The sequence below is a fragment of the Brassica napus genome, chromosome A1 (assembly GCF_020379485.1).
Source record: "Brassica napus cultivar Da-Ae chromosome A1, Da-Ae, whole genome shotgun sequence".
In the NCBI taxonomy this organism is placed as follows: domain Eukaryota; kingdom Viridiplantae; phylum Streptophyta; class Magnoliopsida; order Brassicales; family Brassicaceae; genus Brassica; species Brassica napus.
In genome coordinates, this window is record NC_063434.1 from 14,553,042 (window position 1) to 14,568,451 (window position 15,410).

The following is a 15,410-nucleotide window of genomic DNA, read 5'->3' on the forward strand; positions in this document are numbered from 1 at the left end:
TCGATGGACTATTAGTCTATAATAAAAACAATTACATATATTGGTCAATGCAAATAAATTAAAACTCAATCAATGTCGATGAATAAACGAATGTATGATTCGGATTTGACTGTAATTTTCCATTAAAAATCGTATAATATTAATGAGTATGTTTAAAATAGGAATTAATGTTATATTTAGCTCAAAACATTCCTAATTCGACAGTAATTTTCTATTACCAAAATCAATTACATTAATGAGTACGTTTAAAACAGGAATATGTGTCATCATTCCTAATTTTGAATATTATGAAGATCATTCCTTGTGTTTCAAAAAATATGAAGATCAGTCATTTGCACACAAATAATGCTAATTGACAATGTATAATTGATTTTTGAAATGTTCAGGGAGCGGGAATAAATGCTATAATTGCAGAGCGCTTGGAAGGCATTCTTGATAGGGTTCAAGAGGAAATGACATTATTATGAAGTGCACTGTATTTTATACCATTTTAGAAAAAATGTATCTAGCGTAATTTAAACATCCGATGTACAGTGGACAGCTTAAAATTACCTGCATAAAACAAATCTTGAACCATAAGAACTATATGAACTTTAAAATTTGCTCTGATTCATACACATTATATATGGGGTCCTCCTCTTTATAACTTTTGAAGATGTATTCTTCAGTATTTCATATTTAACGGTGTAAATATTATATATTAAGTTTAAATAAAATCTTCTGAGCAAAATATATTAATTTGAATAAAATCCTCTTAACATATATGGTTTTTTCAATATTAAAGTAAAAAATAGATTTTATGATTCAAATATCATAGAAAACACATTTTCGCGTCTAAAGATGTGGTTTAAGTAAAATCTTATTAACAAATATGGTTTTTTCAATATTAAAGTAAAAAATCATATGTGTGATTCTAATATCATAGAAAACATATTTTTGCTTCTAAACATTATATAATAAGTTTAAAAAAAATCTTCTTAACAGATATGGTTTTTTAATATTAAAGTAAAAGTAGAATTTATGATTCAAATTTCATAGAAAACACATTTTTTGTTTCTAAAGAAAACCATTTTTGTTCAATTGGCTAACTTTTGTAAATTGTTCTTCAGGAGAAATGATTTTTTTTATTATTAAAATTGTCGAATAGATTTTGTGCTTATAGAATATCATTTTAAAGAATATAAATAAAATCACGTCTACTAAACAAAATCGTGAAATGCATTGGTTTTGCTTGGACCAATCAAACAAATTGAGTGTAAACTAAGTTAGAGATCACATTGCATACACACTAACAAACATGTTATGTAAATGTGAATATAATATTATGTTAAATTACAATTAATGAATAATGGCAAAAAATGTAATAAGTCTAATAAAGAGAAGATAATTAATTAGAGATGGTGAGAGTGAATATGGTGTTGCCACATAGGAAATGGCATTCTTGTTATTAACACATGAGCTTAAGTTTAGTCTCTAATGATGCTCCTCCTTTAATAATAAAGGGATACTGGAATCACGTATTAGATGTTTAAAATAAGCAAACATTTTCTCATTTTTAATAAGATGGAAAATTATCACAAATACCACATTCATAGTTACAATTTTTTTTGTTTACACTAACTATTTTTATTCTCGCTTTTAATAAAGGGTAAAAAAATTTATACCCCTATAGTTAACTAATCTAGACTTAGAGTTTAGAGTTGAGATGTGTGGTATAGTTTTTGGAATCTGAAACTTAGAATTCTAATAAATATCAAATAAATACTTAAAAAATATTAAAAGAAATTTTAAAAATAGTTTGAAACATAAATTTTGAAAAAACAATTTTTAGAAAAAAAATTTATAAGAAAGTTCGAATTTGAAAAAGTATAATTCGAAAACATAAAAAAATTATTATTTTTATTTTGTTTTATTAAAAAGTTATTTATTACATATATTTATAGAACAAGGGTATAAGAGTCTTTTGTCACTTAATGAAAAAAGTTTTCTTTTTTTGAAAATATTTCTTTAGTAGTGGTAAACATATATAATAGTATTAAGAAAATAGTAAAGATGAAAATTCCCCTAATAAGATGCTAATATTTATGTCTCAAACATATTATTTTTTTAAAAATCACACTTAATTCTCATGCGAGATCCAATTTTCTTAACACTAATCGCAGCTATTAATTAATGGTGAGTATTTTTTTGTTACAAACAAAAGAAATAACAAGACTACTGGTAAAACTAATCCCAAAGTTGATCGTGGATCTATGAATCAACAGATTAAAACCAATTGTTTTGAAATCTCAGTGTAATCCACAAAAATGTGACATATATTTCCAGTAATAATATACATATATATATAAAATCTTACAATCGCTAACTTTGTATCATATAGTAGCATTTTTAAATGCACAAACAAATATTGACGTCTTATGAATCTCATCAAGAGAAGACATTAAAAGCTTGACCCGTTCTAGCAACCTTAATGAAGACATCTTCAAGAGTTGTGTCTGCGAGTCCCCAAGCAAAGACGGTAAAATTGCTCTTAGCCTTCTCAACCGCCTGAAACACCTCTGAGATCCGAACCTCTTCCTTTGGGAGCTCAAACTTCTGGGTCCCTGCGATGTGATATATCTTCTTGGCGTTTGGGGAGACATCTTGAATCAGCCTTTCCACGTTTCCCTCGTGTTCTGATGAGGTTGTCATTGTAAACACATAAGATCCACCATACCTTCCTTTCAGCTCTTTTGGGTTGCCTATGCATTGCAAGCTTCCGTCTACGAATATCCCTAGACGGTCACAAAGAAATTCTGCTTCTTCCATTGAGTGAGTTGTAAGGATGATGGCAGTGTTTTGCTTTGCACGCTTGATGACTGTCCATAGGTTCTTTCTTGAGGCGGGATCAAGTCCTGTGCTTGGCTCATCCATGTAAACAACCTGAAAAAAAAAGGAGTTTGTTAAGATTCATAGAGCTCAACTCTCCGGCACATTATGAAGTGTGCAGTCCACAGCCATGTTCTTTATTGGGCATGGATGATTTTTTTTATCATTGTCCATTATAGACCGAAAAATTATAGCCCAACATAAGAAAATGGTTTGTCTGGACAAGTTCAATTGGCTGCTGGACGGATTATTTGACAGCTCTAGCTCTAGGTATACTTCTTCTAACGCTTCAGTCAGATAATAATCAGACAATAGTGTACCTTAGGGTTTCCGATAAGTGAAATGGCAACACTCAGCCGCCTTTTCATACCTCCGCTGTATTTCCCAGCAGGTTTATCAGCAACTCCTCCGTGGAAAAGGTTGACACTCTTAAGAGACTCTTCCACGGCCTAATGAAAGGAAAATAAGGATCAGAGATCGATTGATGATCCCAGAATTTGAGATTTTAATAACTTTTGTAGTAAAGCAGAGTCTAGACAAGTAAGATTGATAACATACTTGGATGAGCTCAGAGCCTTTGAGATTCTTAAGTCTCCCATAAAACAGCAGATGTTCTCTTCCTGTCAGCGTTTCCCACAGTAAACTGATACACAGCAGACAATAAGGGAACAAGACAACAACTATACTCTCTATGTGCTCTTTTGCCATTTTTTTGGGAAGAACAAATGAAATGGAAGGCTTTTTGTTGGCTAAAAAATGAAATGGAAGTTAAGAGTTCAATTACTCGTGCTGCGGGCAGACGCCCATGCTGGTGTATACTCTGTCCATATCATTGCATATATCCAAACCTCGAACAAGCCCTGTTCCGGATGTTGGTTTCAGGAGCCCAGTCATCTGGTCAGGAAAAGACAGTATATATTACTATAGTTACAAGATATATAATCTATCATACACTTCTGTGGTATTATAAGCTAAACTTAACAAATCACAAAATGTTTTTCCCATTTTGGTACTAACCATATTGATGAAAGATGTTTTGCCAGCACCATTAGGTCCCAACATGCCAAAGCATTCTCCTGAAGGCACAGCGAGGGATAACCCACGCACTGCCAACTTCGGCGGGTTCCCATCCCTACCTGGATACACCTTCTTCAGGTTCTCACAAACAATCGCATGGCTTGTGCTCGGCTCAAGCATCAACTTCTCAACTTTTTCTATCTGATTTACACAATTGTTTTCTTTATTTCAGAGCCTAAAGAATCAAGAAAATGAAATATATGGTGTTCCATTTATTATACCTCCTGAGTGACATCTGGTTTTTCCATTTCAACTACGACTTTGGAGCCTTGCCTCTGCAAACTAGGCCTTCTCATAGAAGGGGATTTCTGGAAAGGGTTGGTCAAGAAGAACAACGGGTCTTTTCCAGATGAAACAATCTTGTCGATATAGTATGCTGCAATGAGTGCTAGAAACCACTCAACGATAATGATGATGAACACTTCATCCATTGCACTATCACCAAAATCTTTCCATTTCATCCCATCTGCCCCTCTCAAGTTTCCGCGGAAAGAAAATTGTGAGAATTCATAGAGTCCACGGAATAAGGAGAAGGCAGGATACAACTCGAGGACAATGATCCAGCCTCCTGGAAAAGTATTAAATGATATGCAATCGTGAGAAAAACACATAAACGAGTGCAGTTATAACTTTCTTGTAATAGCTTACTAGGAAATGATGAGTCTTCAATCAGAAACTGGAGTAAAAACGAGCCCACAAGTCCAGATAAGAACACGTATATGTAAGAAGAAACTACAAGTTAGAGATAAGAGGAAGCCCATTAATTCCTTTAGTTCCAATATGTTGTTGAACATAATTCAAGAACTACGGTTTTTGTACCTGTTGATGTCTTGACCTTTGAAAATATTGAAGAAACTAGAAAGCAAAGAGCAATTTGCAGATTTACATAGAGAAAATAGAACGTGAACTGGATACTGTAATCATTAATCCGAAAGAACTTGAGTCCTGTGAGGAACCAGAAACTATCATAAGCCTAGAGAGTGGAAAATTTTCTAGTTAAGAAAACATTTATAAAGCAGTATTACCTATTGCTGACCCAAATATCATCAGGGCTATAAAGTAGAGCATGGATATGGAAAGAAAATAAGCGTAGGAAATCATCCAATAAGGACCATCTCCTAGCCCATGCATTTTCATTATGATTCTTAGACGCTCCTGTTTCTCATACACCAATGACGACAAGATCACCTGCACACACAATGGCTCTTAGTTTGTAAGTGCATATCTTGTGATGGATTTTGCCACCACCCCCCCCCCCCCCCCCCCCCCCCCCCCCCCCCCAGAATTTAAGTGTTTAATATGTATGGATCATCGGCCCCTAAACCATCCAAAAATATATATGTATGGATTATCTATTAAAATTTAAAAGCAAACGTACCGGGAACAGAAGAAGAATAACCCATGTGAAGAAAAGAGGGCCAATTAGAGATGCGATGTCTAGACGAAGTTTACTTTCTAGTTTAGGCACTTCTTTGACATATTCGAACAACATTTTTGTTCCAGGGCCTTGCAGAAAGTGAAGGTAAGCATTTGACACCTGCAGTTTGGCAAAGCCCTAAGTCCGTGGAAAATGTTGTATATTTATTTTCTTGAGTACATGTTTAATTTCTTCTTACCAAATTGACTAAGCCAGGAACTCGAAGCAACGTTGAAGGCCTATCATTTGTGCCGTTTCTGTATGTTGAGTTGTACCAGATGTGCACATTGAAGTTGTTCCTATCCGTGTTCAAAAGATCGTACGCTAAGGAAACAAGAAAACAGACAGGACGAGTCAGAAGTCTCAGGTACGCATAACTTATTAAACATGGGGTTATATATATATAACAGAAAAGCTGAGCAACAACCTGCAGCAATCTCATTTATCTTCCCCTCGGGATTTCCTTTCCGATAACCTTTGAATATCACATCATTGACCTCTCTGGAGTTATTTCGCCAGAGATTCAATCCTTGAGCACATCTCAGCTCTGTTTAACACAAACCATTAAGTTAATCGTCTCCTCACATAGAAAATAGTATCCAATGTTCAAGAAATTGGGAAGTAATTAGTCACTTCATAGAGCACTAGTTTCCAGGCAGGCTAATAGGCACCTCTTAACATCAACAGTATCGGAAACTTAATACCTTTCTTAAACTTGAGAGTTTCTTCTTCGAATGAGAACGGAAACGCAGCGTTTGAAATGCACCCAGATTGGATATTGTAGATTGAAAGATTTGACGCAATCCCTGGATCAAGATAATTGGTGAGTTCTGACTCTGCCTCAGTACCCTGATAAAATGATTTCCGAAAAAAAGAAGAGCTAATTAAGACACAGAGGTATACACTTCATAGTGGAAGCAAACATGATTCGAACAGAGAACTTACCAAAACATTATAGGCTAAACCCTGCAAAGGATCAGAGATGTTCACTGTTACAGAACTAGGTAGCAGATTCCCAAATAAACCTAGAGAAAACACATGAAGGTTATTAGTTCCAGAGAAAATTAATATAGACTACGCCCAAAGAAGAAGAGAGGCGTACGCACTTGTTCCAAGGGAACGGTTATTCCCAGTAAAAAGTATGGTAACAGGACAAGTTCTTGTTCTTCTGCAAGTTTCATCAGGTAGGCCCATGTCCGGAAGGAAAGTAGTATTAACAGCACGGCTTTCAGGACGCGGGACTTGTAACAATGGAGGCCATCTCGGAGGACTAGATATGGGACAAAAGAATGCTTGATCTGAACTCGAAAATTCTATACCGCAAGTCTCGTTTAAGCAGTTACCATTTTGATTGGTGACAATACATTGACAACCACAACGATTATTGTCCGCGTTATTAACCACTGTATCGAAAACGATTTGTAAAGCCACTAGCATTACGCAGAGGAGGAAAGGGATCATGATGAGCCGAACGTTGCTCCATATGTTCCGTTTCTATACCAACACACATACATACAAAGAGTCGTATTAGAACTATAGGAAACTGCTATAAAGAGAGTAAATGAAAATGGATACCTGATAGGTTAAGTTTTTCCTAAGCAAGGCATTGGCTCTCGTCAAGAAACTGGCAGTACCAGGATCCGCCATTGATGAAGAAAGAAGACTTACCGAATCTTCGTCTCCTTGTCTGTTTCTTATATCTTACTCTTCTTCCTCATTCAATAAAATAGGATTCTGATTATTTTTGTTAATTCTTTTTCTTTTGGTCAACGAAATCAAGAAAGCGACCATGTGAAAATTTCTAGTAGGAAGCTGCTAATGATCCCATAACTAGTGCAAGAGGAAGAGTTTTAATTATTATTATTATTTTATTACTGAATAAAGGAATATAATATTGTTAATGACTTCACCTCAGACGTAATATTTTTAACGTCTCACGTAAATGTCGGGGTTATTTGGTTGACTGTGCTATTACCACCGTTTAAGAAGTATATATATCTTTGATCAAATTCAAACCAATTTTCCTGTGTGGAAGCTCTATTTGGACAAGAAGCAATGAACGATCTGAATTAAAAAAGAGTAGAAAATGAAAGTCTCTGTAACGAAACAGTCTTCATTATTCAATATCATTTTGACATTTTCTCGATATTTAGCTAATTAGTTGCCAGTTATTCTTTCACAAACATGCAGCCAAATTTCCAGTAGTATACATGAATATTTCCAAACCTCTCTACATGTCATGACCTGACCAATTCCACAAACGAGAACAGTTATTGATGTTAAACAGACAATAACGATAATGATCTTAAGAATATTTCAGGAGAAGACATTATAGGCCTGACCACTTCTAGCAACCTTAATGAAGACATCTTCAAGAGTTGTGTCCGCAAGTCCCCAAGCAAACACCTTGAAACTGCGTTTGGCCTTCTCCACCGCCTGAAACACTTGTGAGATCCGAACTTCTTCTTTTGGGATCTCAAATTTCTGTGTCCCAGCGATGTGATATAGCTTCCTGGCGTTTGGAGAAATGATATCTTCTCAATTTGCATTGTTTTAACCATTCATTTTTGCACATGTTGATCATTTAGGATAGCATTTAGATATGTTTAGGTTGCATTGCATTACATATGTCCTTATCAGGTGATGGAGATTTCACATGGTGACTTTGGAGTATCTAGAGATGATTTAGAGGCAAAATTGGTGATTCTCGGAGAAGAGACGCAGAGGCTAAGTGTCCCAGCGGCCTTGTGACGTCCCAGCGGCCTTTTGGCCCCTCAAGAAGCCGCTGCAAGCGTTGAGAAATGGAGTCTAAGTATGGGAGCGGCCTAACGCAGCGGTTAACCGAAGCCGCTGTGAAAATACCTCATCCCCTGCCGCGTTCGTACTTGTCGCAGCGGTGTGATGACGAAGCAAGGAAGCCGCTGCGAGCGTCCCAGCGGCTAGGCGGAGCGGTTTCACGAGGCCGCTGCGAGTCAAAAAAGTCAACATATTTCGTATTTGACCAGATAATTACCAATTTGTGTTTTGGTTAACCCAGGTTTGTTGGGTTAAACCAGGTTCGACTTTAAGCTACTATAAAGGTCCTTCAGACCTAATTGTAGGATCTTATCTTGTTTTCTATCTAATCACAAAAGAACTTTTAGGCGAAAGATCCTATCTTGATTATTTTTCTCTTGTGATTGCTTGATTATCTTGATCACTAATCATGATTAGCACCAAATCATCTTTGATTCTTGGGCTCATCATGAAGAGTAGTGAGTAGTCATCTTTGGATTCATGGGCTAGGGTGAGAAAGGGTGATTAGAGAAGGTCTAGGGTGTTTAGTGTTAGATCTACTTATTTCCTTGCTTGATGAGGGTTCTCAATGCTATTTTAGTCATGACCACACTAAAATAGATCCTAGGCATTTCCTGCCCACAAGGTGTATGTTGAAATGCCTGAACCAACTCTTCAATGCTTTTAGCTTGCTTTACCTAAGAGATTAGTTGTTAAAGGAGTTAAGATTGCTATTAGACTTGATCTCCATGTTTGATTTAGTAACATTCAACCTAAGAGATTAGATGCTTGAGTTGCTTTACCAAAAGAACATTCATCTAGAGATAGAGTTTGTTTAGCTTAGTGTCTAGGCATAAGGAAAGTGTTTGATTGATAGCTTGCCACCTCTAGATTTGATCTACATCACCCAAGATCAAATGCCTAGCCCAATGAGTCCTCTTGTTTCATCATAAGAAAGAAAGTTTTGTCCTTTGTTCGCATTTAGATAGTAATCTAGTCAAAAATCATCTCACAACTTGGTAGCACTTAGATTAAGCATGGTCTTGCATTCCCTTTGTTTTAGGATCACTTAGAACTGGTTCGACAATCTTTTATATTACAACATTTGATTAGGAGCCTTGAAACTCCTATCATCAAATTGGCGCCGTTGCCAAATTCTAAGTTGATTGTGACATTGGGATTTAGTCATTTGCTTGAGACTAAGTCAATTTTTATTTAATTGTGTTATTGCTTCTCTTTGTTCTTCTCTCTTTGCATTTCAGGTGTATGAACACAAGGAGCAGAGGTCCAACAAACCTAGTTCCAAGAGTTGAAGACATTAGAGCACTTGAGAGGGAGATAGCAAGACAAAGAAGAGAAGTAGAGCAACAGGCTCACTTGCAAAGGTTGGGGTTTGATATGGAAAATCTGCCTCAAGATGGTGAAGCCCAAGGAGGCAATGGTCCAAGAGATGATCCTTTTAGACCACAGCGCCAGCCACAACATCCACAGCGCCAAGCTCGTGCCATTGGAGCCTATGATCAACCTCACATTCATGGTCATAGGTTGGGAATCAGAGCACCAGCTGTGGAGAACAACAACTTCGAGATAAAGTCAGGGCTGCTCAACACTATAGAGAACAACAAGTATCATGGTCTTGCTGCTGAAGACCCTTTTGATCACTTGTACAAGTTTGATCAGTACTGTGGCTTGTCCAAGACAAATGGTGTTTCTGAAGATGCCTTCAAGCTGAAGCTATTTCCTTTCTCTTTGGGAGACAAGGCACACCAATGGGAGAAGACTCTTCCAAGTGACACTGTCACTACTTGGGAAGATTGCAAGAGAGCTTTCCTAGAAAAGTTCTTCTCTACTTCAAGGACAGCTAAGATCAGGAACGAAATCTCCGGGTTTCAACAAAAAGGTCTAGAGAGCTTCAGTGAAGCATGGGAGAGGTTCAAGGGTTATTGGTCTCAATGCCCTCATCATGGTTTCAGCAAGGAGAGCTTGCTTAGCACCTTCTATAGAGGAGCCTTACCACAGTGCAGAAACAGGCTTGACACTGCCAGCAATGGTTTCTTCTTGGGAAGAACTGAAGAAGAAGCAGAGGAACTGGTGGAGAACATGGCTAAGAGTGACTCAGTCTACAGCGAGGAGCATGATAGGGTCAACAGAAATGATGATCAACAAACAAAGAAGGAGATCAAGTCCTTACAAGAGAAGATGGACTTGCTTCTTTCTAACCAAGCTAAACAAGAGCAGGTCAACTTTGTGGGTGGTCCTATTCAAGAGATTCCTCCTAAGATTAATGAGGTTGATGGTTTGGAAGGACAAGAAGAGCTGTGCTTCATCAATAACAATGGTTCTTGGTACAGGAAGGAGCCTAACTTTCAGTACAACAACTACCAGCAAAAGTCCTACTCAAACAACCAGCAAGGAGGATACCAGCAGAGGCAAAACACTCAGAAAGGGAGCTATCAGCCTAGGCAAAACACCCCTCCTGGTTTCAATAATACCAACAATCAGTCTACTCAAGCTCAAGGAAGTTCTTCACAAGCTTCAGCTTCAGATACAAGTGTGGATCCAATGTTCAAGAAACTTTTGGATTTTCAGGCCAAGAATGAGAAGACAATGGGTTATGAATTCACAAAAATTCACTCCAAGATTGATGGAAGCTACAATGAGCTCAACAACAAAATCCGACATTTGGAGAATCAGTTTGCTTCAATGAACTCTCAGCCAAGTCGCCAACAAGGGGCATTACCTGGAAAGCCAGAGCAAAATCCTAAGGAGACAATGAAAGCCATCACCCTTAGGAGTGGAAAACAGCTACCACCAAGAACTCTCATTAGGGATAATGAGAAGCAAGATGGGGAGGTGGTCATCAATGTGGATGATGATGTGGTTATTATGGATGAGAAAACCAATGAGGAGATCTTGGAGAAAATAGTTGAAGCAAAAGGAAAGGGTAAAATTGGAGAAGAAAAGAAGGTGGAGAACAAGAACGAGGCTGCTACTTCATCAAAAGGAGCTCTATTCATTCCTCCTCCATATGAACCAAAACTTCCCTTTCCCGGTAGATTCAAGAGACAACTTTTGGAGCAATACAAGGCCTTATTTGAGAAGCAAATGAGTGAAGTTCAGATTACTATGCCCATAATTGATGCCTTCATGCTAGTGCCTCAATACAGCAAGTTCCTCAAGGATGCTGTAACTAAGAAGAAGAAAGAGATGGAAGGCATGGTGGTTCTTACTCATGAGTGTAGTGCTATTATCCAAAGGCTAACCATCCCTAAGAAGCTTGAAGATCCAGGAAGCTTCACTCTACCTTGTGCCATTGGGCAATTTGCTTTTGAGAGGTGTCTATGCGATTTGGGAGCAAGTGTGAGCCTTATGCCTCTCTCCATTGCTAAAAGGCTTGGCTTTACACAATACAAGAAGTGTAGACTCTCTCTTGTGCTAGCTGATCGCTCAGTGAAGATTCCCATTGGTATCCTAGAAGATCTCCCTGTTATGGTTGGAAATTGTGAGATTCCTACAGATTTTGTGGTGTTGGAGATGGATGAAGGACCAACAGATCCTTTGATATTGGGGAGACCTTTCTTGGCTACAGCAGGAGCAGTTGTGAATATTAAGGAAGGGAAGATTGATCTTCACCTTGGAAAGGAAAACATTCTTCACTTTGACATCAAGGAAGTGATGAAGAAGCCTATTACTCAAAGCCAAGCATTCTACATTGAGGAGATGGAGGTTTTAGCTGATGAACTTCTAGAGGAGTTGGCACTTGAAGACTCTCTACAACATGCCTTAACAATTGAGAGAGAGGTCCAAATGATTGAGAACAAGGAAAGTGATGCCTATGTGAAGATGCTGGACTCTCACAAGGAGATTAGTGATGAAGAACAGAATGAGGAGCTTTCATATGCGGATCACCATGCTTCCTCAGCTACTCAACAAGAGAATCTCCAAGAGGATGATTGGAGTGAACTCAAAGCACCAAAAGTGGAGCTTAAACCTCTTCCCCATGGTGTAAGGTATGCTTTCCTTGGCCCTAATGAAACTTACCCTGTCATAGTGAGTAGTGAGCTTAGTGAAGATGAATTGTCTAAACTTTTGAATGAACTTAGAAAGTATAGAAAGGCAATAGGCTACTCACTAGATGATATTAAAGGGTTATCACCTTCTTTATGCATGCATAGGATACATCTAGAGGATGAATCTATGACTTCTATAGAACATCAAAGACGGTTGAACCCCAACTTGAAGGATGTTGTTAAGAAAGAGATTTTAAAACTCTTAGATGCAGGAATCATCTATCCTATTTCGGATAGCAAATGGGTGTCTCCTGTGCATGTTGTTCCAAAGAAAGGAGGAATGACTGTGGTTAAAAATGATAAGGATGAACTAATACCAACAAGAACAATAACAGGACATAGGATGTGCATAGACTATCGAAAACTTAACAAAGCATCTAGAAAGGATCATTTTCCATTGCCATTCATTGATCAAATGCTTGAGAGACTTGCAAATCATCCCTATTATTGCTTTCTTGATGGGTATTCAGGGTTCTTCCAAATCCCCATACATCCAAATGATCAAGAGAAAACGACTTTCACATGCCCCTATGGTACCTTTGCTTATCGAATGATGCCATTTGGGCTATGTAATGCTCCAGCCACTTTCCAAAGATGCATGATGTCTATTTTCTCTGATCTTATAGAGGATGTTGTGGAGGTGTTTATGGATGATTTCTCTGTCTACGGATCTTCGTTTTCTGCTTGTTTGTCAAATCTTAGCAGGGTCCTCAAGAGATGTGAAGAGACAAACCTTGTGCTGAACTGGGAGAAGTGTCACTTCATGGTTAAGGAAGGGATTGTGCTTGGACACAAGATTTCAGAGAGGGGGATTGAGGTAGACAAGGCCAAGATTGAAGTGATGGTTGGGTTAGCTGCACCAAAGACGGTTAAAGACATTAGAAGCTTCCTCGGTCATGCTGGATTCTATAGAAGGTTCATCCAAGACTTCTCGATGATAGCAAGGCCAATGACTAAGCTTCTATGCAAGGAGGCTGCATTCGTCTTTGATTGGGAATGTCTACAAGCCTTCAAGAAGTTGAAGGAGAAGCTGGTTAGCGCCCCCATTGTGCAGCCACCAGATTGGGATCTCCCCTTTGAGATCATGTGTGATGCTAGTGACTATGCTGTGGGAGCTGTCCTTGGTCAAAAGAAGGATAAGAAAACTCATGTGATCTACTATGCGAGTAAAACTCTTGATGAAGCCCAAATGAAGTATGCTACAACTGAGAAGGAGTTGCTAGCCATTGTCTATGCCTTTGAGAAGTTCAGAAGCTACTTAGTTGGGTCAAAGGTCATAGTCTACACTGATCATGCTGCATTGAGACACCTCATGGCCAAGAAGGATGCTAAGCCAAGGCTGTTGAGGTGGATCTTGCTGCTACAAGAGTTTGACCTTGAGATTAGAGACAAGCCAGGAGTTGAGAATGGTGTAGCTGATCACTTGTCTAGACTGAAGATTGAGAGTGGGATCCCTATTGATGAAGGGCTTCCAGAAGAGCAGATCATGGCAATTGGAGCAGTGGTGGCAGTTTGTGAAACTGGAAAGAAGCTTGAAGAGGTGAAGGCAACTGAAGAGAAAGGGCCTTGGTATGCTGATTTGGTGAACTACTTAGCTTGTGGAAGAGAGCCACTTGATCTTGAGGGATATGCCAAGAAGAAGTTCTACAAAGATGTGAAGAGATACTATTGGGATGAGCCTTACCTCTACATCTTTTGTAGGGATCAGCTCTATAGAAGAGCAGTAGCTGATGAAGAAGTTGAAGGGATCCTCACACACTGTCATGGATCATCTTATAGAGGGCACTTTGCCACTTTCAAGACTGTCTCAAAGGTGTTACAAGCTGGGTTTTGGTGGCCTCATATGTTCAAAGACACTCAAGACTTTGTCTCTAGGTGTGATTCATGCCAAAGGAGAGGGAACATCACCAAAAGGAATGAGATGCCTCAAAACCCAATTCTAGAAGTGGAGGTGTTTGATGTGTGGGGTATTGACTTCATGGGTCCATTCCCATCATCTTTTGGCAACAAATACATCCTTGTAGCTGTTGACTATGTCTCCAAGTGGGTAGAAGCTGTGGCAAGTCCCACCAATGATTCTAGAGTGGTGATAAAGATGTTCAAAAGCACCATATTTCCAAGGTTTGGAGTTCCAAGAGCTGTCATCAGTGATGGAGGTTCTCACTTCATCAACAAGCTGTTTGAAAGTCTTCTCAAGAAGAATGGTGTGAAGCATAAGGTTGCAACTCCCTACCATCCTCAGACAAGTGGTCAAGTTGAGATCTCTAACAGAGAAATCAAATCTATTCTAGAGAAGACTGTGGGGACTACAAGGAAAGATTGGTCTATCAAGCTAGATGACGCACTTTGGGCCTATAGGACTGCTTACAAGACTCCTTTAGGAACCACACCTTTCAACCTTGTGTATGGGAAGGCTTGTCATCTACCGTTTGAACTTGAGTACAAGGCATTGTGGGCTGTTAAGTTGCTGAACTTTGACATCAAGAGCGCCAAGGAGAAGAGACTTCTCCAGCTCAATGAGCTTGAGGAGATCCGACTTGATGCTTTTGAGAACTCAAGGATTTATAAGGAGAAAACCAAAGCTTTTCATGACAAGAAGATCTTGAGGAGAGAATTCAATGCTGGAGATCAAGTGCTTCTCTACAACTCTAGACTGAAGTTGTTTCCCGGGAAGCTCAAGTCAAGATGGTCCGGTCCTTTCAAGATCAAAGAAGTTAGGCCATATGGAGCAATTGTGTTGTGGGACAAGCATGGAGGAGACTTCACAGTCAATGGACAAAAAGTTAAGCTCTACATGGGAGCCACAACAGAGGATGAGAGAACGTCGGTTCCTCTCTCCGATCCCATTCCCGCCTAACCAAAAAGAAAGGAAGTCAAGCTAGAGACTTAAAACAAGCTCACTTGGGAGGAAGTTCCATGTCTATCCTTGTACATATTTTTATCTTTTAATTTTTCTATTTCTAGTATGTCTTTGGCTATTTTTCTGTGTTTATCAGATCTTCAGGTCCAAGAGGAGAGATTATGCCATTAAACGAGGTGTGGTGAGGTTCAAAACGCTCACAGCGGCCATCCGGAGCGGCCAAGGCATACCACTGCGACCAAAAAGTAGATAAGCCATACGCTTAAGTTTCACAGCGGCCATCCGGAGCGGTCAGTTCTAGCCGCTGTGAAAATACTACACTCCCTGCCCGATACGTACTTGT

General features: G+C 38.7%; 2 protein-coding genes and 1 non-coding gene across 3 annotated transcripts; 1 reads left to right on the forward strand and 2 right to left on the reverse strand.

The window, feature by feature from the left end:
- Positions 1-1,577: 1,577 nt before the first annotated feature.
- LOC106412449 (ABC transporter A family member 7) lies at positions 1,578-7,545 on the reverse strand. Its single transcript, XM_013853368.3, has 16 exons — positions 6,938-7,545; positions 6,469-6,856; positions 6,308-6,387; positions 6,067-6,211; positions 5,790-5,909; positions 5,562-5,686; positions 5,324-5,482; positions 4,971-5,133; positions 4,765-4,890; positions 4,594-4,677; positions 4,167-4,513; positions 3,886-4,086; positions 3,653-3,762; positions 3,427-3,511; positions 3,189-3,317; positions 1,578-2,922 (listed from the first exon to the last, which is right to left on the reverse strand). Exons 1-16 carry the CDS (start codon positions 7,007-7,009, stop codon positions 2,428-2,430), a joined length of 2,829 nt encoding a protein of 942 aa, XP_013708822.1. The 5' UTR covers positions 7,010-7,545; the 3' UTR covers positions 1,578-2,427.
- Positions 7,546-9,348: 1,803 nt separating this feature from the next.
- LOC125607229 lies at positions 9,349-15,165 on the forward strand. The gene has a single exon (XM_048777099.1). It carries the CDS (start codon positions 9,404-9,406, stop codon positions 15,062-15,064), a length of 5,661 nt encoding a protein of 1,886 aa, XP_048633056.1. The 5' UTR covers positions 9,349-9,403; the 3' UTR covers positions 15,065-15,165.
- LOC125579442 lies at positions 10,001-10,107 on the reverse strand. Its single transcript, XR_007317472.1, has one exon. It is a non-coding gene; the product is annotated as a small nucleolar RNA R71 (small nucleolar RNA).
- Positions 15,166-15,410: the final 245 nt, after the last annotated feature.

What these genes read in the sequence shown, in the direction of transcription:
- LOC106412449 (XM_013853368.3), bottom strand. Translation starts at nt 7,009, where the DNA reads ATGGCGGATCCTGGTACTGCCAGTTTCTTGACGAGAGCCAATGCCTTG. An exon ending in GTTTAGCCTATAATGTTTTG is followed by an intron (nt 6,212 to 6,307) that starts GTAAGTTCTCTG and finishes TCATTTTATCAG; the next exon opens with GGTACTGAGGCAGAGTCAGA. An exon ending in TTATTCTTCTTCTGTTCCCG is followed by an intron (nt 5,134 to 5,323) that starts GTACGTTTGCTT and finishes TTGTGTGTGCAG; the next exon opens with GTGATCTTGTCGTCATTGGT.
- LOC125607229 (XM_048777099.1), top strand. Translation starts at nt 9,404, where the DNA reads ATGAACACAAGGAGCAGAGGTCCAACAAACCTAGTTCCAAGAGTTGAA.